Here is a 23,186-nt window from a genome sequence, read left to right as displayed (position 1 = left end):
GCACCATGCACCAAAAAACTGCATGCAGATGCTGATTCCATTGTTACCTGTGCTCTGGAGTAGCGTGGCCTTTTGCACTTAGCAGTATAATCAGATGCACTCTGTCTGCCCTGGTTTCCCTGCAGTTCCAGTTGGATATGGAATTTAACTTGGACTACAGCGTTGCTGTGCATTGTTAACCAGCAGCTGCTGCAGCCATCTTGCAGTGGTAGGTGAAGTGCTGTCTTCCTTTCCCTAGCAGCAGCCTCACTCTTAAAACACGTTTGTTCCTTGACAGCTGCAAAAAACAAAACAAAACACCATGGTAGAAGAAGGTTGAGAAACGAGTTTGCACAGACGTAGGCTTGGTAGCTTTCTTCTGCCCTGTGGCAGGCAGTGTGGAACATAGTCCAACATGGAACTGTTCATGTTATTCCAAGTGGCTGCCAAACTGCATAGGTTTGGTAATAGGGTTGCTGACAGTCTGACGCAGTGATTCTCAACTAGAATGCCTTGAGGTCCTTTCAAGGGTGCCACACAGTGTTAACACTGTGGTGCCAAATCAATTCGCAAGATTAAACCCAGAGATTTCAAATAGAAATCCATAGTGTTAGAATCGTTCTGACCTGTTGTGGTCTTTCTGAGTTCTTGGCCCCGGAAGAACTCTGTTTGTGCTCAAAAATGGAGCGATCCCCAGGAGCTGGTGTTTTCCAAGGGAGGGCTCAAGAGTAAAAAGATTGAAGAGCCACAGGGCTAAAGGTGTGTTAATTAGCCCCTTTTATTGCGGAGTGTGGCGGCCTCTAGTGGTCTTTGCTCAAGCACAACTGAGCAGTTTGGTAAGTGAATGTCTTAGCCACACACAATTTTTCACTTGCCTAAGATGTAAAAGGCCACCTCTGTGGTACACTAGTACGTTCTAGCACAGTTCCACTGTCCAGGCCTTCAGAAAGGATCTACTTTCATATCTTACTGCAGAAGAGTTGCTGAGCTCACTATCATTAGGAGGTATTGCTAAGGAATAGGTGTCCAAGTGGCCCCAGGCAGCTCCATCTTCCTTCATGGTTAATGGAAACTTCTTATTTGTAATCTTCTTCAGGTTTTTACTAGTTATTTCCTTGCCCCGGTGAAGGTTGCTGAATGCACAGCTTGCTTTTGGTTACGACCAATTCTGAAGGGGGTGAATATTGTCCTTCTGCCCTGGCTGTGAAGCCCATTTGACCTTCATATGGTATTTCCATGCTGTGTAGTAACGGGCTTCTTCCTCTCCTCCCGGCAGAATTCCATTCGGCACAACCTCTCTTTGAACCGTTACTTTATTAAAGTCCCACGCTCCCAGGAGGAGCCTGGAAAAGGCTCTTTTTGGCGAATTGACCCAGCCTCTGAAGCCAAGCTGGTGGAGCAGGCATTCCGGAAACGAAGGCAAAGGGGCGTGTCCTGCTTTCGGACACCTTTTGGACCCCTCTCCTCCAGGTGAGTTCTGCCCCCTCTTCTGTTTCTTGTGCCAAACCCTTTGAAGAATTGTTGTCCAGTATGTCGTGGCAATAAATCTGTCCTCCTCTATTGGATTTAGAGTGGTAACACGGCTAGATATGCCTGAAGAATGCTTGGAGTTTATTTTTTAGTGGGTATAAGATCACTGTTAATACATCTGTCTTCGCTGTAATTGCAAGGAGTTGCAGAACAGGTATCAAAGGAAGAAGTGGTATACTACAGTAGCTGTTGGTTTTGGAAGAGTTGGGCTCACATATGCAAGAGGTCATATGAGAAATTGCTGTCTGATATATGAACCAGACTCTTGAGGGGACATTACTTTATTTGTCATGATTATGAGCAGTGGGGATTCAGACATGAGATGAGAGGAAATGAAATTGCTCCAGCCAGTGGGGCATGTGTAGAAGAGAAGCTAAGCACTAACTAATGTACCTAATGCCGTATATCCTTCTTAGCTGTTATATGTCCAAAAGTTATCTCAAAATGGGAGACCAGGGAAAAACAATATCTCCAGTGGCTTCCACATCATGAAGTGTGAGAGAGAAGAATGTATTTATTGATTGTCAAAGGAAATGGGAAGCCCACAGATAGTATACTTGTTTGACAGAAGCCTTTTCTATTAAAATGAATATAAATCAAGCCAGGCTTCTTCACAGCCCAGTGACACCTGATCAGTTTATCCTGTGAGACCTGACAGCTAAACATCACGCCCGCTTCAGTTTTAGATTCTAGAAATGACTGTGCAGGACCTAGGCTTTGGAAATCCATAAACTCATCTGTCTTCAAATATCTGTGTTGGACTGCTAAATTGCTGCACTAGCTCGAGAGTCTAGGAATGCCTTCAGTATGCTTGTCCCTGTCTGGGTTTGGGAGCATTGTTTATAGAGGTGATTTCTTGAAGACACAGTTTTTTCTAGTGCGTTTAAACTTTTGAATGCCTCCATCTAGAACAATGTTCTCATTCAAGGCTGGCTACTTTCTTGGTCAGAAGGGAAATGAAGTGCTTGTAGTTGTTACCTTGAGTTTTTGAACAGCAATTCACTTAAGTGGCACTTGTATGCCTGAGAATTTCCTAATTCCTGGTACTGTCAGCTTGAAGATGACCTTTTCCTGAGCTCTTTGTATCTGTTCTAGGTGCGAATAAAACCTGAGGTTCCCGTAACTGAACAGTTAGCAAACATTTTTGATATTTTTTTCAGAGTACATTGTGGTGGTGTCTCTGTAGTCAGCTTCCCCTGTAAGAGCAGGAGAGAAATGGCAGAGAGGGCTGGGGGGCCTGGGCTTTTACCCCATTCAGCCCTTTTTACACATCACCAGAGGATCAGGAAAATTCTCGAATGTTTTTAAATGTCAGGCTCTGCTAATCAAAGGGCCTTTGTTAGAATAACATATTTAAAAAGGTTGACTTGTGCCTTTCAGGGTCAGATTTCATCCTGGTACAGGTCATGGCTGCAGAAAAGTGCTGGCATGCATGTGTCAGGCCTGTGGGCTTGTGAAGGGAGCGGGGGTGGGTGTACACACAAGGGAAGAATGGTTTCATGGTGCTGTCGAAGCAGAAGCTCCAGCTGTTGGAGATGCCTTTGGCTCTCTGTGAATGGGTTCTTGGTAAGTGCAGAAGATGCCTGACTATTCATACTGTGTCCTGCATTCTAGGAGTGCCCCTGCCTCCCCAACTCATCCTGGCCTGCTGTCCCCTCACTCTAGTGGCCTACAGACTCCAGAGTGCCTGTCCCGGGAGGGCTCACCCATTGCACATGACCATGACTTTGGGTCAAAGTTAGCCTCTGTTCCAGAGTATCGGTATTCACAAAGCGCGCCTGGTAAGTAGCCTCTGTATTGCAAGAAAGCGCATTCATCTTGGCAGGTGGCCATGGTATTGAATGCTTTGCAAGTATGTTGGTGGCTAGAGGAATGCCAACCTGCCAGGGAAGCATCTGATTGCGAATTCATCCCTTGCCCCTTAGCTCTGGAGACTGAGGAAGTTTAGATGGCTTTAGAGCCTGCCTCTTACTAGCCTCAGCTTCCAGGGGCTGTGTCAAAATAGGGAAAAGGAGCTTTGTGCTGCTGTGACAGACTGCTACCAGTATTCAGTCTAGTTTACTGCTGTTCTGGGCAAATGTAAACAATGCTGCAGTCTTTACTGTTCCCTCTCCTCTGGCCATTTAGGCCAGTTGTCCTCTTGAGGCTTCTGTGTGCCTGTAGTGCTCTCTGACTAGCTCCTTAAAAGCATTTGTTGGAGACAGAGCTTGGCATTTTTTTCTGCCCTGGTGGGGGAGAGATTTGCAGGGTGGTGATCTTGGAGCTCAGCACTCCCTGCGAGTGTGCAGGCCTCTCACAGCTTTGCATTCTGAGCATAAACACTGCATGCGGTGGCCCTCCGCCTCACTGCCTAGGAGCTAGGAAATGTAAGGGTGAAGGGGGCCAGCATGGCCTTTAAACCATGATTCTTCTCCCTTATGCTTAGGTGCTGAGCATTATGTATCAGCAGTGCCTCAGGCTGCTTTCCATCTGACTCTAACAGGCATCTCTCTTCCATTTCAGGCTCACCTGTCAGTGCCCAGCCAGTGATCATGGCTGTTCCTCCCCGGCCATCCACTCTAGTGGCAAAGCCGGTAGCCTACATGCCAGCCTCAATAGTGACTTCGCAGCAGCCCTCTGGTCATGCGATTCATGTAGTTCAGCAAGCACCCACTGTTACGATGGTCAGGGTGGTGGCCTCCTCTGCCAGCTCCGCTAATGGATACATACTGACAAACCAGGGCACGGCAGGCGGCGCTCACGAAGCAGCCGGTGCAGTGTTGGACTTAGCTGGTGATCATCGAGGTACCTGATTTCTCCTCTCTGCTCTGTGCAAAGGAAGTTTCCAGCGCCCTGCATGAAACGTGGGAGGGAGTGGGGTTCACAGCTGCTGCATTTATTGGGTGTTTTATCTTTAAAATATCAGTCGCTAGATACCACTTAAATGGGGTCAGAGCTCCCATATTAGATCAGCAGGGGATCCAAGATCTGCGGGGCCTTCACAGAGTAAGAGTCTGCCTAGGGTTTTCCAGGAGACAACCTTTATATATACAGCAGCGAAATATTTATTGGGGTCCTGGTGTCCCCCTACATTGCCTTTGTGGGCTGAAGCCCCATTGAGTACATTGGACAAAACGGAAGGGGGGTGTTCTGCCAGCCAGAGCCCCAGCACCCCAAACTAGGACCTTGGTCTGAAAGGCAACACAGAGAGGCTGTTTAAATACTTGGGACTCTGTGGGTGTCTGAAATGTATCGCAAAGGAGGAAGGATGCAAGCTTGTGGGAATGAGTCTTGTTGATGTGCATGCAGTGTCTCTGTTTAGAGAAATTGTCAGACAAGTCCTCTAAACAGTCAGAGAACACTTGGAGAATTTTCTGACAATTCTTCTAAGACAAAGTGAATTATATTAAGGATCACTTTGTCTTTCTAAACAGGCGGCTCTGGTCTCAATGAGCACTGTGAGCTAAGCTTGGAATACAGGAAAGGTGTCCTGGGCCATTGAATTCAGCCCCCCTGTGTTCACAGATCATTATTTCCCTAAGACATCCTAGAAGTCAGCATTGCAGACCTCCATGCACAATACCCGGAATACTTTCCATAGCTGAAGGTCTGGCAGATAAGGGCACTGCCCGTTCCCTGTCGCTGCAGTGACAGGGAAGGATTTGGTTAATAATTTAGTATTGTAGAGGGATCATTTTCCTTTGGCTGTGCCTCAGGCAACACATCCTGTGCTGCAGCCCTCAGTGATAACTACATGCTGTTGCTGTACAGGTGTGTTCTATACAGGTGATTCACTCCTGGCATAGGAGCAGCAGGAGTGAATTCTACCCTCTCAAGTTGCAGGTGGGGTGAAACAAAGACTCTTTTCCCTACAGTAATACTAAACCCTAAGCATTTCCTTTGGTGTTGGATGTCTTATTTTGCTCCATGCCAGACTCTCCTGCTTGCCCTCTGTGTAATCTTGGGGAAGGAAATCTGTGACAGCTTGCCATGTTCTGTAGTTCTTTGGTACTATGGTGTGTATTGCTATGTCTCAGGGGATTCGTGTGAAGGCAAGGAACACTCCTCGTTTAGGTTACACTGGTTGTAATCCATGGAAAAGCTGTTGGGTACCTGTAACTCAAAGAATCAGGGGGAAAATAGTTTTTTGCCCCATACAGGTCTTCAAAGGGAAAGTCTGTCCTTAGCACTGGGGAAACGGTTTTATGGGAAGCAGGGGCGTGTGATATGCGCAACTAGAAACCTTGCGGAATCATCATTAAAGATGGCTGCAGAGTTTGAAAGGCTTCAGAATAATAATTTGTTCCCCAGAGTAAGTACCTGTCACTTTCCTTATGTCCCCAGTTGCAGTGTTCTTTCCCTAGTGAATGGGATGAGAGAACCACTGCCTTCAGAAACCTGATCCTACTGGGTGAATTGACTCTCAGACAATGCACCTTCTAGGGCCTGACCCTGCTTAAAGAGTTTTGGGCTCTAATATCACAGGATCAAACCCCAAGTACCACCCATGTCATCTACCCCTTGGAGTCAGTGGGCGCATCCAAACGAGTGTGGACATTTGGTTCCCTGGAGACGAGTAGTGGCGCCGCAGCTTGCACCACAGCTACTTGTTCCTGGGAATGCCTGTGCCATGTGCACTTTGATGCACAGCAAGTTATCCTGAGTGGGATAGGGGAGGCTGGGGCTGGCACTGGACTGGCCACTGCAGCCTTACCTGGGGGCTGCCCAGGGCTACAGCAGCTGTGATTCTGTCGTGCAGAGCCTGGCCGGCAGCCAGAGCACGGCTTCAGGTGGCCCAGCTCTGCTTTTGAGCAGTGCGCACTGCCTGTGCCACTGCAGACATGTTTGCAGTGCCACATACTGTACAGCCTTGCTACTGTATGTGCTACTGTTTGAGACCTATGCTTGAGAAGCGATTACTTTCCATTCCCTCTAAGTATAGATTTGGGGAATTCTGGCTGTATGTAGTTGGGTATCTCTGCTTTTCTGACCTCAGGGTAGGTACTGCTGCTAACAGTTACAAAAATGAAGTCTGCTCACAAGCCTGCCAGGAAGTGAGTAATAATCTTTTCTCTTTCAATGTCCAAGCAGGCCTGGATGAGAAGCCGACGATTGCATTTGCCACAATACCCACTGCCAGTCGAGTCATTCAGACTGTTGCCAGTCAAATGGCTCAGGGTGTCCCAGGACAAACGGTCACCATCCTTCAGCAGGCAACTCCAGTAACTCTTGGACAGCACCAATTACCTGTGCGGGCAGTGACGCAAAATGGGAAGCATGCTGTTGCCACCAACAGCATCACTGGCAGCACTTACGGTATGGCTTGTATAAGCACACTCTGTGCCTCCTTATCAGACGTAGTTTAATGTGCACTACTACTGCAGTTAAAGTGCTTAGCTTTCCAGGGGTTACCCCAGCTGACTGAAATGCTTACACCAAGATGTAAATTCCACAGATTTCTGCACCAAAAGCACCACTGATCATCTTCTCCCTTGGTTGTTTGTGATCCCTTGGTTGTTTGTTCTTCTTTTATCGTACATTTCTGAGTGCTCTGATTTCTGCCCCCGCACCATGAAGCAGCTCTGCCTTGTGCAGCAACATTACCCCTGAAAAGTCCATGCATGGCCCAAGTATGCATCTGTTCCTTTATGCCCTCTTTCCCTTCCCTGGAGGGTTTTCATCTTTGGCTCATCTTGAGCCTAATTTCTTCTGCCTGTTTTTCTCTACCAGCCAGCCCTTGCCCTCAGTATCACATACTAAATCTTCCCTGATACTCTTAGTACACTATTAAACCCTGAATCCTATTCTCAGAATATCCTTCTTTCTTTTACTGTCTGCTTTGCATCCAGTCTCTCTCACTGAGTCATGGACAAAGAATCTAAGATAATGGTTCCTCCCCTCTTCCCATCCTAAGAAGATAGATTCATGGACCCTGGGAAGAAGAAAGCATATTTCATCATTTCTGACATTGCAGGATTGTTCCCCTCAGGAACTTGTCTAGCGATTTGTCCAGTCTAGTTTTAAAAGTCCCAAGCTTATTTTCCCCTTGGGAGATTCTCTGTGCTGTTCCTCAGAATGGTAGGCATCCTCCTATAAAGGGTGAGGACTGCTAATGGCAGAACCCTTGTTCTTTGTGAGATGCTGCTTCCTCTTCCTAAGAGAGTATAAAAATTGCAGCTTCTCTTCTATGCTGTTCATGGGCAGTCAGCATTGTAATGTCTTAGTTGCGTGGAAGTTTCCTTAAAAAAAAAAGATGAAATAGATGCTGCTTTGCTATAGCATTATGCAGATGTTAAAGTAGGACCTTTTGATTGCCAATTATACTTCATTTATATTTGGGCACTCTAACATCACTAAAATGTGTCTTGCTTTTTGTAATCAGAAGTGAGTATTGGAATCCTTCTGATGGCTCCCAGCCTTCAATTAAGTGGTGATAAACTGTCTGTGCTGAGGCAGGGGAGCACAGAGAAGGCTACCTGAAGCTGGTTACAGTACCCAAGTTGAAAAATCTGGGGGGTTTTTCTGCATCTTGTGTTCCCTGGGTTTTTACTGTTTTGTTCTGATTTCTAGCCCCTTTTAAGGAACCAAGATGGTTCTTCTAATTCATGATCAGTCACTTCCCCATCTACTTGTCCTTGTGGACAAGTGGCTTCCTTTTCAATTGTGGGGATTTGAAGAACTTTGTTCCTCTTCCCATCCTGAAGCTCTGATTTGTGTGCCTTAATAGCGGACATACCTCTGACATCAGCTCTTGCTATACCTCCTCTTGGTATGAATTCCATTCTCTCCGAGTCCCCTTTGGCTACTTTCTCTATCATGATAAAGTCCAAGAACTCCATGTACCTGGATTTTTAAAGTGGTTTTACTTTTTGAAGCTAACCTATAAGCATATTCTTGCTGTGCCTTATACCCTAGAGAAATTTTATGCAGAATGTACAAGAATAAGTTCTTTTAAATGAAAGTACGTTACTCCACTTCTCTTTTGTTTGTTACTGGGAGACGGTTGTCAGTATTTGGAGTACAGCACGCAAGCCAGGAAATCCTAGGCTCTCCCAGCTCTGAGAACCCTGTCATGGCTGAGGGCAAATTACTTAACCTCCCTGCCTCAGTCAGTTGCTTGTACAAGGCAGATGACACTTGCCCCATCAGAGTTTTTGGTGTAATGTTTCTCCTTGCACAAGTTTTCCACACCATACAAGCTGCCAATACAACTGGCTTTCTCATTGGCAGTCTTGGTAGGGGCTTAGCTTTGGAGCCCAAACTGCCATTTCACCCATTGAAGTGATCTCTGTAGGTCAGGGTGAAGGCACTGTAGCATGGCAGCCTGTCAGAACCTTGGACTATGGCTTTGCTGTCCAGTGCCAGAGATCCAGAATACTTCACCGTCACGGTCTAGTGGCTGTAACACAAGAGTGCAAGTTTCCTGGCTGGAGACCCTTCCTTAGCACATGGGTTCAGATGTGTGTATTAATGGCTTTAAAGCAGAAGATCCTACAGTGGAGATACTGGAGAAGGGCAGAATGTCAGTGTTTGCTGAAGTTGGGCAGAACTTAAACTCAGAAACTTTTTTTTTTTGGTAAATTGCTGATGAATTTACATATCTGCCAGATCACCTCCCTCTCCAGCAGGCTTCAGGTTTATTGTACAGCAGCAAATATTTTAGTGCCTTTGCCAAATTAATCCTGTTCTCTCCCTTTCCCCAGCTCTCGCAAGCCCGCTGCAGCTTCTTGCAGCCCAGGCCAGCTCATCCACTCCTGTAGTAGTCAGCCGGGTGTGCGAGGCAGGGACCGAAGACTTAGGAGCATCATCGGGAGAGCCTGATGTCAAAAGACCCCGGATAGAAGAGGCCAGCGGAGCAGTCTCCACTCAACCTGGGGTCATCACGTCTACAGCCCCACAAGGACAGGCAACCAATGAATGAGGAACCAGAGGGCAGAGCTGGAATGTCATGAGGGTGGGCAGCATAAGCCTCGAAAGCAGCTTTCGAAGAAGAAAACAATCTGCAACCTCAATAGCCTGAATAAAGAGCTCGTTTTAAGATTAGGTTTTAAACGGCAGGTCAGCCATCTTTTAGACCCTCGAGGTGCCAAAAAAGAATGAGAAAAACCTTCCCAACTACCTGTACCTGGAACTTGGTTCTGCCTTTAATTATGGGATTTTTTTCCCCTCTTTTTAGATTAAAAAAAAAAAGACAACTGATTGTATGACTGCTGGGATATTTTTAAAGTATCTTGCCCCTTTTTTTGCTCCAGGGGGATGGGAGTTGCAGTTCAGCATCTGAAGAAATGCATCATAGACGTATCTGCTCCCTGGGGAAGAAGAAGGCTTCTCATTTCTGATGCCTTAATACTCTGCTTCTCAGAGCTTTGAAACCGAGGACCATTTCCAGTAGCCCCCCAGGGTGATCAGTGCTGAAAAATGGGTGCAGCTTCTCATAACAGCATTAAAGTGGTACCAAACTGAAAAAAACAAAAAAAAACCCCAGAATGATTTTTAAGTTGAAACATCATTAATATGAATGTTTATTTATGTGAGGATTTGGGATGGGAGCTCCAGGGCTCAACCAGCTGGATCTTCAAAATGCAGATTTTCTTCATTCCCTTTGAGGGAAAGAAAGAAGTTGGAGGAGCTGTATTCATTTGATTCCTGTATAGAAAGGAAAAACAAGGGGTTTCTCACAGTTATTCATCATCTTCTCTGGACTCCTGGACAAAATGTCATGGTGACTGCAGACCACATGAGGAAGGGTACCTCTGAATGGTTCTGTGTATGTTTGATTTTTCTAGTTCCTATTTTTCCATTTGGGAGCAGTGTGGTTTGTTCATAATGAGATTTACCACCTTCCCTGTTAATCTAAGAGAGAACTAAATTGGCCTTCTGCACTGAAGTTACCTCTCTCTCATCTCTTGGCAGTATGATCCTCTGTCCTGAAAACCAGGTGCCCAGAGGCCACCAGCCTGGGGTTGTGTTGAAGCTCGGAGTTGACATTGATATAGCTGGAAAAGGGTTACACTCAGAGTCCCATAATCTGCTGCTGACACAGTGAGGTTAAATTCTAGGGGTGAGGGGCAATAAGGCTTCTAGACAGTATTGAATATGAATCACATAAACTAATGGCAACCAAGAGAATGGAAGCCCCACTTCTGTGTGGTGGGAGGGAAAATTAGCCATGTTGGAGATTTTCTTTTGGCCCACACTCCAGAGATGCAGTAAGAGGCAAAGGACCAGCTGTCCCACCATCTTTGCTAGGGCTGGCCAGGAGTAAGGGAGACTTTTTTTTTTTCCTTTTAAGAATGTCTTAATTAAGAGTTGGATCTATCAGACTCTTTTCTGAGTGTACCTCTAAAAACAAGTGCAGTCCCACCATCTCCACTGGTTTCTGAGGCACTCAAAGCATTTGTGGAGGAAGGGTGCAGTGCATGACATGTTGTGTTTGGGCGGGGAAATAGAATCAATGTTTGCGTGGGTTCGATTCCAGCCCCCTTTGCTATCGTGTTTTCTGGCTAACCACCAAAGACTCTTTAACTTAACAGTCCTGCTGATAGCTGTGGTAGTGGTGAAGCAGCAGGGGGGCATGTCTTGAGGGGTCTAGTTCTGCTAGCATTGATGTGGTGCAACATTATCACCTTGCTGTAAAATCCAAACTGGCAGTGCTGTTATGGAGCAGAGAGCTGCAAGCTCAGAGGGGAACTTTTCCATGGGAAGAGATTTCCTTAAGATACTGAAGACGATGCCACTCATATCCATAGTACTTGTGGTCACAGGTATTAGGGAGCAAAGCTGAACTGTTAAGTGTCTGCTAAAATCCTGAGTAGGAGGCCAATGCAGGAGCAATATGAACAGCCAACAGGCAGCACTTGTTCTCTTCTAGGCTTCCTTTCTGTTTGCCAAGCCTTGTTCTGTGGCTGAGATTCACTGCCTGGAAGAAAGAGGAGCAAGTTTGTTGTTCTCTCACAAAAGGACCTTCCTGAAAAAAGAGGATACATTTCCTGAGCCTGTGCTGTTTAGAGAAAGCATTCAGGACAGTTGGGCATCTTCACTTTGGCTGTCCTAACTTGGGTGCATGTCTGTGGCAGTGAGTGGTCACTCTGGATGTTAGTCCACTGAATTGTTTTTACAAGGTGGGGAGGGGGAGACTCTTACAATTTGCAAAAGTATCACAGCAAGCCAGTCTGCAACTTCCATTTTGCTTTTTAGGATGCTGGCTGGGTTTGTAACCACGAGAATCTAATGTTACTGTTTGCTCAAAGGCAGAAATCTGAGAGAAGGTTGCGTTGTCATGGACTCAGAAACAGGGCATGGTGATCAGTGCTGTGCAGTGTAATTGTGACATTACAACCTGTGAGTAACTCCACTGTTGCTGGGGCCTGGACCTTCAGCGCACCTCTGCAGTTAGGAGTCTTCCTAGTTAAGAAGACCTGATAGGATTTGTAACGGGTCAGATGAATCATGGTGCATTCAGGGTCTGAGAAGGTGATGTCCTTGGTGGCTTATTTTCCTTTGAAGTGATCTGTAAACAGACAGGATGGAGCCCTGAGCTGCCATAAAATAGCACAGCACCGTTGCAGTTTGTGAAGTCACGCGTGTTTACACCAATGGAGGAGTTGGCACAGAGTATTTCCATGAGTCACCGTAAACACTCAACCATCATCTGCAAGTTCAGGGTATAGATTTGTCCCTTCAGCCTTTAGGGCAGCATAACACTTTCCCAGTCTGTCTGTGGCTCAGGACACGCCTCGTGGCCAACCTGCTAGTAGACGAGAAGTTAAATATTCTCATTTGTTCTGCTCCTAGATGCCTGGGACCTTTTGGTTTATGCAGTCAGTGTGCTCCACTTTGTTCCTCACTGCTCTGGCATGCTCCCCTTCTGCTGCAGGAAGGATTCGTGTCATTTGCAGATGAGTCCTTCCTTTGCCAGGCCTTTAGTTGTGGCTTGGCTGCAGTGGGGCCTGCACAAGTTAAAATAACAGTTCATATCCAGGAGCCTGTAGAGAGCTGTGGAAAAATTGTCCCCCTTCCCCTTTTTTTTGGAGGAGCAGATGACAGGGTGTTTGTTTACTTCTCATTTCGGGCCTCCAAGCTAATTCTTTATCATGTTGCCTATCCCACAATGCTGCCCACTTCTGTTATTAATGGTAATTTTGCTGCAGTTTTGGCTTTAAAAGGAAACGTACAAATGAGAGAAGGAATCAGCCTAGTACATTATCTTAGTCCATCCCTGCCAAGGCAGCATCTCAAAACCAGACATGAATTTGCATCCCCTTTAACAGTTTTGTCAGCATGTTAAAATTAAATAAAGCATGGGAAAACCAAAACAGGGAGGTGATGGAAATAATGACTTATAGTACTCCCTTTCCCTGCCAATCCACCAACAATAAAACTATGCACTGTTCCATGCCTATCTTCATAGCTTTACTTTCTAAATGAAATCTGCCTTGCTAATTAACCTTATTCCTTAATCATAGCAATTCTGTCTCTTGCTCTCCCATTGTTAATAATTGTCTTACTCTGCTGATTGTATATAACCAATATAATGAAAATGGGTTGTGTTGCTGCTTCCTTTTAGGTGTGCAGAATTGAGGCTGGAAGTGTTGAGCGATAGATATGGAGTCCATCTATCATGAGTTTACAGGGGTTTGGTGAACCCCATGTGTTAGTTGGAAGTGACTTCATTTTGATGACCTTTTTCCCTGAGCTCTCCAGCCAACATGGTACCCAACAGACTCGCTTCTCCCTTTTTAAACAATGCCCTATGCTTTGGCTCTTTATTGCTATTGTCCGTGTCAGATCCAGGCATGGTCCTATACCACATTTCTGCTGCTTTTCAAGTCAGTGAGATTACAGTGATTTTCTAGGAAGGCTGCAAAGTCCTTGGAATAAGAAGTGGCAATTTCCTGCTCCTCCATTGTGTCTGTGAAGGTGCATTCTGGTATACTGAACATACCATCCTGTACTTGGATTATCCTTCGCAGAATATTCAATGTACCTTAGTGATTGACTTGAAACTAAAACCGTGTTCGCTCTCTGAGTCCTATAGAATCGTACAAAAGACTGTATCTGTGTTTTAGACTCCTCTCTTTGAAAATGGAAGCTGTCAGGTTTTTGTAAGGCTGAAACCTAATTTTAATGAGCTCTTCTGTTGAAACTTCGGAGAGAGGTCTGCCTACATTTCAGCCCCTTTTCTCATTTTGTCACCTTAGCTAGGTAAGCTCTACCACATACTTGTGCAGAAAGCCAGTATTACATCACCAGGCTTTCTTTCTCTTGGGGGCATTACAGCTGTGTGATAAGGATGCATTGAGGACATTTAGTTTTAACATTTATATAGAGCTTTGAGAACCTAATTTCCAGAAACTCCACTGTCTCTTTTTTCATCTAGTGATTGCATTAACATCCTTTTATTATATTTTGCAAAAACTCAGTTAAATTTTGGCATCTACTGTGGTATCTGTGTAACAAAGGTTATACCAGGCAGTTTAAAAATATATACATCTTACTTGCTTCAAGCAGTTTGAAACAATTTAGCATAGAAAGAACTTTACAAATCAACTGTTTCCTTTTTGCATTTTTTTCAGCCTGAATGAAGAGATGGGTCAAATTGACTTGGATTAGAGGCCGTTAGAGTGACTTATTCAAGCCTTAGTGCAGTGCTTGGATTGCAGACACTGATTGTTCTTGATGTCATTTTGATGGATTTATTTGAAAATCATATCTGGCTCACACTTTTTTCCTAAAGCAAAAGTTTTGGCTAGAATTTGCTGTAATGCAAAGTCTCTTTTATTGCAAGTGCAGATTTGGCCTGATTTGCTGATGCAACAGTACACTGCCACACATGAGGATAAAGTTCATGGCCCTCAATCCTCTTTTTATTTCTTGGGCCAGTAGGGACTGGCAGTGCTGCAGGTAGTGGTGGTGTGTTTGTTCCCTGGTGAAAGCAGAGATCTGCCCAAGTCAAGGCTGGGAGATAACTAAGTGATGAAAACACAGTTGGGATTCTCAGAGCTCCGAAAAGGTCTGGAGCTGGGGCAATGGTAACCAGCTGATATTATATTCTGCCATGTTTCAATTTTATGTTTGTCACTTAAGAGATTCTGCCGCTGGCTGCAGATTATTCTGTGAAGTGTTGTCCTGAGAGACATGCACTCAGAGCTGTCTCGAATATTATGGGAGCAGAGAAATAATTAAATGAGGCCAGATCTTTTCCTGTGCTCCTGCAACCCATGCTGCAAACGGCTCCCATTTTTTAATTGGAAAAGTCCTAGTAGTTGATCCAGGTGATTGCTGGATAATATGGGTCATCATTAGAGAATGTAAATGGCTGAGTTATTAACCTTTGCTAATAAACTGCATAGGAGTAGTAGCTTTAATTTGATTTTGCATGTTACTTAATCGTCTGTGTTCTCAGTGCATCAGCTTTTATTGCTTGAATAAGCACAAATGCACTGAAGCTGTCGCAACCCTTTTTTCCTTTGTTTTATTCTACCCATATATATGTATATTTTTTTTAAGTTTAAAAATATTATGTTAGGACTTGAATCTACTCAAGTCAGGGCTGTTGACCTTTACTTGCCCATGGTGTGACATGGCAAATTGTCTCTGGAGTCCTGGGTGTACTCATGCTGGAGTTGCAGCCTTTCTTGGAGGCAATAAGAATTTTTTTTCCCTAATGCAGCCCTTTTGCAATGCAGCCCCAATGTTGCCTGTAATATGCTGTGGCATGCATATGAATGTTTGAATACGAGGGAGCTCTCCCATTGTGAACTGCATGGAGCCTGCACAGCAGATGCAGTAAAAAGAATTAAACTAGAAATAGCTTTAGTTTTGCATATTTCCTTTGTGATCAGGAGCTTCTCCTTCAAACCCAGCACTCTTTGAATGGTTACATCCTAGACTGGGAATCCCTGTTACTGATAAGCAGACAGAAACTACACTGCATAGAGCTAGGTTTCAGCAAACTGAATTGTACCACCAAACACTGGCAAATGCTTACAAGGCCCACAGTGGAGTGAAAGCAGTTGTGGAAACATTGGCAGCCTTTAGAAATTCTGAAGTTTTTTCTTGCTTTGTTAAACCTATTTTTACTTCCTTGTGCAACTTTACTTTAGACTCTTATTTAATTTGAGACCTTTCAGGTTTCTTCATCCTGCTGCTAATGGACTGGGCATTAAGAACCAGTCTTCAGAGGAGACAAGACAAGCTTCTTCCATTTGGCATTATAATACAGTATATTGAGCTTTCTGCCTTTGTGAATGTTAATTAACATGCAGGAACAAGCTCTCCGCTGGCAGCCATATCCCCAGCCAGCTTTCACTCTGGCTCCCCTACCACATTTTTTCCCCTTTGGTTTACAGTTGTTTATGTGATCATTGAACACCACCCATTAATAGCCTGGTTGTGGTGAGACTGCCTATCATAATTCTTGTGTCTCAGCTGCAGTTGGACAAAACACTTAATTTGGTGGTGTTTGTTCTGTTTCTGGGTAAAAAATTAGCTTGAAGCTGCTGTTTTATAGCATACACTACTTCTGCTTGGTGTAGTTTACAGTGGAACCAGCTGAGAAGTGTTGGGCTTCAGGAAATTGTTACACTACTAGATCCCCGACTGTGGGATATGCTGGGATAGGGAAGCAATGCTTTCTTGTATGTATAGGATGTTAAACCATTCACATGCCTTCACATTGACCAGGGTAGCTGTTACTTCATGGGGACGATGCCCCCTTTGCATATGTGACTGTTAAGAGTGCAACTGGTTAGGCCTATAGCCATACTGTCTGCTCAACATGCTCTGTGCACGGTAATATATACATATGTGCACATCTCATAGTACTGCTAGCAGTGGTAAAGATCCCCAGCCAAGGGATTTTTCCATTACAGATGCTGTCTTTCAGTGGGGTTGAAATGTGGCTATAAATGGTTTTCTTTGGGCTGAGCATGAGATTTGGGAAATACCAGGTCTCTTTAGGAGCACCAGGTTTCATTTACAACAATTGGATTAGTTTCCAAAATGATACAAGCAGACAAAAATGCAAAGGTTTCAGTTTGTCTGCATTGTCTGAGACTTTTCAGAACGTGGGGCTGGATCTCCCTCTGTCACAATAGCTCACTAATGAGAGCCTAAGTGACTGCTCCAGTGAAACAAGCCAGCGGCACATGACAAAGGAGTATGATGGCTACAAAATAAACCCTTTTAAATATTTGTTTAAAATATCAGAGTACTGATTATCTATGTAAACATGAAATTTATATTTATATTTATTACTGTGTGTGGGTGTATGTATATAAATGGTCCGTAATTATTCCCTTAAGAGTGTAAATGGTACGTTACACAACAGATGGGTAAGTTCTGGTGCGCAGCAGTAATTCCAGGAGAATAACGTCCTTTGCTTTAATTCAGGATGTGGGCAGCCTGTAGAGGGTGGCTTGAGTCCATCCCTCTACATCTCATCCCTCTTAAAAGGGCAGGTGGGCCAATTTGGTACTAGTATCTCACTCTTGTAAGAGTTCTGCAGTTGGCATCGTCACATTAGGATATCGCACAGCTACACCATTGTGAGATGTTCTGCCAGCAGGCAAGGCCCTGAAGTGGCACTCCTAACAGTATGGGAATGGGGAAGATTGAAAGCTTGTCCCTTAGCTGTGGTTTAGGAAACCCAGGCCCAGAGTTCCTTTAGAGATTCTCCTCCTGCATCACAAGACTCTCTCCCCACAAGTAGGAAATCAGGCTGGCTAAGTTTGTCTGCAGCATATCTTCTTTTGGAGTCTGTGGTAGAGGTCATCTCTTTTATTAGACCAACCAGGTAGTTACAAAAAAAAAAACGCTTTTATTTGCAAGCTTTGGGGTTCATGTGCCCTTCCTCAGGCAAAGGAGAATGTTGTCTCAGGAATGGTTTTCGAGCCAAATTTGCATACTTACAGAGCAGCCTCAACACAACAGGACAGGGCAGACTCCTGCCGTGCCCAGGAGAACTTTTCCATCACCAGTCCTCCTCTGAAATGGGAAACATCAACAACAAGAAAGAACCATAATTCAACATCTGGCTTGCCATCAGGCATCTTTGAGGTGAACAGACTGTTCCAGCTTTTACCTAACCTTAATTTGCATAAAACAAACTTTTCCAGCCAGGAGAATTTACAGCACCCTCCAGCTCTCCTGTGCAATATAGTTTCATTTCTACCTGGGAGAAATGTTACAGTCTTTGCCTGAGGATGGGCACATGAGCCTGAAAGCTTGCAAATAAAGAGAAAAATTTTTACAACTATCTAGTTGGTTTAATAGAAGATATCGCCCCTACCACACTGACTGCTTTTGCTGTTTGGGTCAGCACAGTTATAACCTTTATATCCGATATCTTCTGGTGATGCATTGTTGGAAGGTTTAGAACAAGCAGTCCCAAAGACAGTGACTCAGGATATTAGGCTAGTCTGTCAGTGTGTGGGGAGACATGCAGTGTCGTCTTTGTCCGTCTTCTCTCCGATTCCAGCCTCTGCAGCTGAGTCTGAGCAAAGCATGCAGCCATGAAAGGAACTGCATTTGGGAAGCTACAGTGCTTCTTCGGGACAAGTTGCTACGGTGCTCTGAGAGGGTGTAGCTTCTTCCTTTCTGTTCTTTTTTTCCCTTCTGCCCTGGGGAGATCGCTTTGTGATATTCTGATTCCCCACAAGCCGGAGGCGTGGGAGCTCTTGAATACAATGTAAGTAGGATTCCTCATCCTTTGCCATTCACTAATGGTAAACTAATCCTCGTGGGCCAGATTTCATCCCTACTGCAGTTCTACTGAGGTCACATGCATAAAGCAGATGAATGTATTTTGATCTACTTTAGTGTTTCCTAAGTTAGGGCTGGAGACCTGGAAAGAAGCTGCTTCAGAGACATCTCTTTAGAGTAAGATTTCATTAAATTTCTTGGAGAGCCCAGGCTAAAAGCTCTGTCTTGGTTTCTGTTGGCTATCAGGATCTGTTGGCTGATTTTTAGGTGCTGTTTTTGATTTGAAGATGACCAAAAGGGGGTAACCATGGCAGTATGTGCAATGGAAGAAGCCAGAGGTTTTCCTGTCCTATTCCAAGGGAGGCAAGCTACAGCAACAGCCAAACTTCAGCCTGTATATGTGGCAGCTCCTTCACAACTTCTGTTGATTTCCCTAGAGGTAACAGCAAATCACCTTGGAGCCAGCATTTTGGGTCTAATTTGAGATCGGGTTCCTAGAACAAGTTTTGTACCTCCTTGTACTTCATTTGACTCAACTGAAAACTTAGTTTAAAGCAGAGCTTTCATTAAAAGCTAGAGGCTTTGTTTGAAGAGAAATGTCTCTGGGTTCCTGAAAAAATAAATAGGATTTAAATACAAAACAATATAATCCTCTTCTGTCTGTCTGCCTCACTGCTAAAAATCAGATGCAAAAGATCCTGATGTGGCACTGATTGATATGCTGCCCTTTTGAAGTGGACAGGCTGTTGAAGTAGATGGACTGGTCAAACAGTATTTATTTAGCTAACGCGGTATCAGCATGTCATTTCATCCGTCTTACGGCAGTGTCGTCACCAGCATGAAGAGCTTGAAGGCCGCCAGGTAGCATAGTAAATGGACACGGATCAATAATGTGGGACATAGTGGAACTTGTGCACAAGGCATTTGTCATCACTGCGAAAGCCCCATTGGTATAGATCTGTGGCACAGTGACCCCGGCCTATTCAAAAACAGACAAAGTTATAAATTTGGGCATCCTTTTCTCACCTTCCCCCCTCCTCCCCATCCCCCCAAAATTGCTTCCAAAGTTGCAGGGAACCAGGGTATTGTTAGTCCGAAGAGAAATTTTTAGAGGAAAAGAAACCAGGTAAACGCAGAAAAGCATACTTAGAAATGCACTGAAATGAAATAGTGATATAAAATGCAATAATCCTTTTGAGTTAGCAAATCACCTTGGGTTCCTGGCACAGTGCTCCTCCCTGTGACACAGCTGGCAATTACCATGCAGTCGACCAGAGCAGTGAGATGTGTAACCATCTGTGGTATCCAGAGGACCGATAAGATCTGTCGTAGGAAGGTAAAGCATTTCCATCACGTGCCATAAGCCAGATTTTTTTTTTTATGATTAACACCATAAAATGCCAAATAATCAGTAATAACACAGTAAAACGTCTTCTGATTTGGAAACGATGCGAGAAAGCTGTTAAATCTCTAACCTAGCCTATATGTATGTTCAGCCTGGTGGGTTTTTAATGAGGAGGACAAGTTGTATAAGGGTCTCAGAGGGTTGAGATGAATGAACTGTAACCCATCCCTTATACACAAATATGTAGAGAGGATCCTTGTCCCTTCCCTTCTGCATGGGTTTGGCACTTAGCTTTATGGGGTGGGGGTGGGTGGGATGAAGTCTATTTGCATTTTGGTTTCAGTTCTTACCCAGATGAGACGCATCCTGCCAAAACCTTTTGCTTTTTACAGCTGATACTGAGAGTATTTTTAGTGACTTGTTTAATAACCAGCGCTTTAAAAAGCAGGTTGAGTATCTCAAGTGGGAAAGCTAGGTCTTAGGGCACTGGATGTCAGTTTTTCTCCTAGCCGTATTGCAGCATTTCCATCTGTGAAACAGCCTGGGTACACAAAACATGGATGAACATGGAGAAAGCAAGGATACTTATCTGGGTGATGGGCAGAGGGCAGCTGTTAACCACGGTGGGAAGGAAACATGACATACAAGAGTGGGGCCTGCATTTTCATGTCCAACGGGATACAGTATTTTTTTATAAGGAGCCATACTTTTTTTTTAAAGTACTTTGAGATCTGAATGTGATTTCTAATGTCTCAGAACGTTAATATTTTAAAGCTATAACAAAGGTTTAAATTTCTACTATTTTTTTCATTTATTTTAACTGTTCTGTTATCTATGACCTTAAATGGATGTATGTGGTCGGGGAGTCATTGCTTCTCCTCTTAGCATTTGTTTCTATAACCAGAAATAAAATTCTATATTAAAGAGAAAGTGCCCAGAAATCGCTTGCTCTTTTTTGAGTGGCCAGGGCACATGCTCTTACTGCTCTTAAAAGCATCACAATGAGTTTATGGTTTTCCCTGTGTCTTGGAGTTAATCAGATGTTTGTTAAGAACCACCTGCGTAGGCCCAGTGTATGCTACAGCTTTGATCAAGGTTGCAATGATTTTAGAGGTGTGGCTAGCTCAAGAATTTGCAGCTATACAGTTAATGCCCAGTCAGGTTGACTGGTCTGTCCTCCCAGCTTTTGCTACTGTAAAATGCCATCTCAGAGGGTTTTTCTGTTTTGAATTCAGTGCTCCTCTGTGTGCCCTCCATACAGCAGGGAAGGACTGTTGCAATGTTCTCTGAATGCAAGGACACAAACAGGTGCACCAAGCTTGAGGATGCAGGATTTAAATGTTTCCCTTCTTTCCTGTTGGATTGTGGCTAGGGCATAAAACATCCTACTGGTGCCCCTGAATTCAGCTCCACTATTTGGCAGGATGCTGTCTGGGAGCATTAATTCCTTACCATATTGTTAGTAACAAATAAAATGGCTTTTAAAATCAAAATCCATAACACTTCCAATTGATTAGAGCCCACCCCTCACACTAGGGCTGCAGGCTTATAACATTTTTCACATCAGTGTTGACATGGGATTTCTGCTAGCTATGTGCTGCAGCATTTCATTTGCTGTTGAAAATTACAAATTGGAGTATTTTTAACTTTAAAAATTTATACGAGGGCAGGAAAGGTTTCTGACTCTTCCCCTGCAGAGGCTGGATAATTCTTACTGCCTGTTTTGCGTCCCTTGGCACTTTATTTCAACTGCACCTTCTTTTTTTCCAAACCATCATTTCAATTAATCAACTCATTGGCTTTGAGTTTCAGAATTAAATATGAATATCTTTGAGACCTCCACTGACTTCGAGCAGATTCCCTAGTCATGTAGCCATATCTTGACTGGCTGTTCTGGGTGTTAAAAATTTCATCCAGATTAGCAAACCCAATGGCAACAGAAATCCAGTTGTAAGGCGCTTTCTGTTTGATGTCACATGCCATCTTCATTGGCCTTTGTAGCAAAGTACATCGGACAAGTTCAATGCATCATTATTACAGGCAGAGGGAAACTGAGCTTGGGACCATCTGAATCTACATCAGTAGGCCCTCTGCTTCTGCATGACTGACTGCTGTGACACCACAACCCTGATGGATACTTCTTGTTCCAAGGGGCAGGTGTGAGCTGGCATCTCAGTGACTAATAGGCAAGTGCAAACTACTGCTGGTCAGGGTCTCTGAAGAACTTTATGCCAGTGGGCTCAGGGCACTCAATACCCAAGGGCGAAGGAGCCAAATTTTTGTGGTATCATCCCTTGCTGCTGAAAGATTGATGCCAAGCACTGCAGTAAAACCTTCCGGGCTTATTAGTAGTCAGAAGGAGGGATGTTTCTGATGGGGAAATGTTAATGCCTTTTTAACCTTTTGGGAACGATGAAGGCAGCCTGCTGAGCAGCCTATTTTTAACAGACTTTGCCCTTTTCAAAGCACGTCGTTTTTGAACGGTTCATGGGAAAGGCTAACAGCTTCTGCCAGCATCCCATTTTTAAAAACCGGGCTCTGTAAAAGCTGGGCCACACAGATGCATTTTCTGTAGGCATTATTTCTGCACTCTGTATGCGTGTGTTGTGATAGAAAAGGGGGCCTGAGTGAAACATCACTCATCAAATCCCCTCCAAGGCGCTGGGTTTGAATTTGACTATGACTGAACGAAGCAAGTCAAGAGTATGGCCCCTTGCAGACAAACGGTTTATGAATGTCGGGGGTCGGATGTGAGAACTGCCGTTTACTGGGTCAGACCAGAGGTCCATCTTGCCTTGTAGCCTGTGTCACACAAAGGCAGACGGTGGACGCATGAAGTGAGAGCGAACAGGCTATGACGAGGGCTTTTTCCCCTCGCAGCCTCCAGCGTTGGCAGTCTAGGCAGTTGTTTCGGAGGCTGCCCCCTGAACGCCCACGTTCAATAGTTGCTCCTGCACCTTTCCTCCAAGACTTTAATTACGCCTTGGGTGCAAAAGATCTTTCTTTCGTTCATTGTACACGATCGTTTCGTGTGTGGAACTAGTTCGGACGCAACGACGCAAGAAGCTCCTTCCCGGTGGCAGGTGCTGGACCAAAGCCTAGTTTCCCAAGAGCTGATTCCAGGATCCCCCGCGGGGGTAAGGTGCTCTGGGCCCGGCGGCTCGTTCGAGGCTTCTCCCCGCTCCGCGGTGGGCCGAGGAAAGATGGCGCAAGCTCGACCCTCCTCGCCGCGACGCCCTGCTACCCCCGGCGAGGTCGGTCCTTGGGTGTGGCGTGGGACCCGCTGTAGCGCGCCTGCGTCCCAGCTGCCCCGCCAGCCCTGTTGTCTTCCTCGGGCGACGGGGGGAGACGGCAAGGAGCCCAGCCCGTGTCCAGCCTGGCCCCTCGTCAGGCTAAGGCAGGCGGGCTGCTGCGCGGAGCTGTGGGAGAAGGCGTCAAGGGCCAGTGGCCCCCGCCACCCCTCCCCCTGGCCGCTCCGTCATCCAGGCCTCCCGCGGACGCGCTCCGGAACCCCGCGCGGCGAAACCGCGTTGCCGTCCGGAACCTTTCGGGAGCGGACCCGCCGGCCGGAAGTGCGCGGCGAAAGGCTTCCCCGGCTTCCGGGATGTTTGCGGCGGCCGCCCAGAGTCTCCTGCGGCAGGCCCGGTGC

General features: G+C 45.2%; 2 protein-coding genes across 2 annotated transcripts in view; both read left to right on the top strand.

Moving 5' to 3' along the window:
* Positions 1 to 14,855, top strand: part of FOXK1 (forkhead box K1) — a 58,463-nt gene extending 43,608 nt beyond the window's left edge. The window contains exons 5-9 of the mRNA XM_019542151.1: positions 1,256 to 1,449; positions 3,124 to 3,290; positions 4,012 to 4,293; positions 6,580 to 6,804; positions 9,192 to 14,855. Coding sequence (XP_019397696.1) covers positions 1,256 to 1,449; positions 3,124 to 3,290; positions 4,012 to 4,293; positions 6,580 to 6,804; positions 9,192 to 9,409 — 1,086 coding nt within the window. The 3' untranslated portion in view covers positions 9,410 to 14,855. The remainder of the gene's footprint in view (positions 1 to 1,255; positions 1,450 to 3,123; positions 3,291 to 4,011; positions 4,294 to 6,579; positions 6,805 to 9,191) is intronic.
* Positions 14,856 to 18,991: 4,136 nt separating this feature from the next.
* AP5Z1 (adaptor related protein complex 5 zeta 1 subunit) overlaps positions 18,992 to 23,186 on the top strand; it is a 14,929-nt gene continuing 10,734 nt past the window's right edge. The window contains exons 1-2 of the mRNA XM_019542150.1: positions 18,992 to 19,053; positions 23,024 to 23,182. Coding sequence (XP_019397695.1) covers positions 18,992 to 19,053; positions 23,024 to 23,182 — 221 coding nt within the window. The remainder of the gene's footprint in view (positions 19,054 to 23,023; positions 23,183 to 23,186) is intronic.

This window comes from Crocodylus porosus, unplaced genomic scaffold (genome assembly GCF_001723895.1).
Source record: "Crocodylus porosus isolate Cpor-Errol unplaced genomic scaffold, CroPor_comp1, whole genome shotgun sequence".
Taxonomy (NCBI): domain Eukaryota; kingdom Metazoa; phylum Chordata; order Crocodylia; family Crocodylidae; genus Crocodylus; species Crocodylus porosus.
This window is presented reverse-complemented; position numbering and strand designations above follow the sequence as displayed.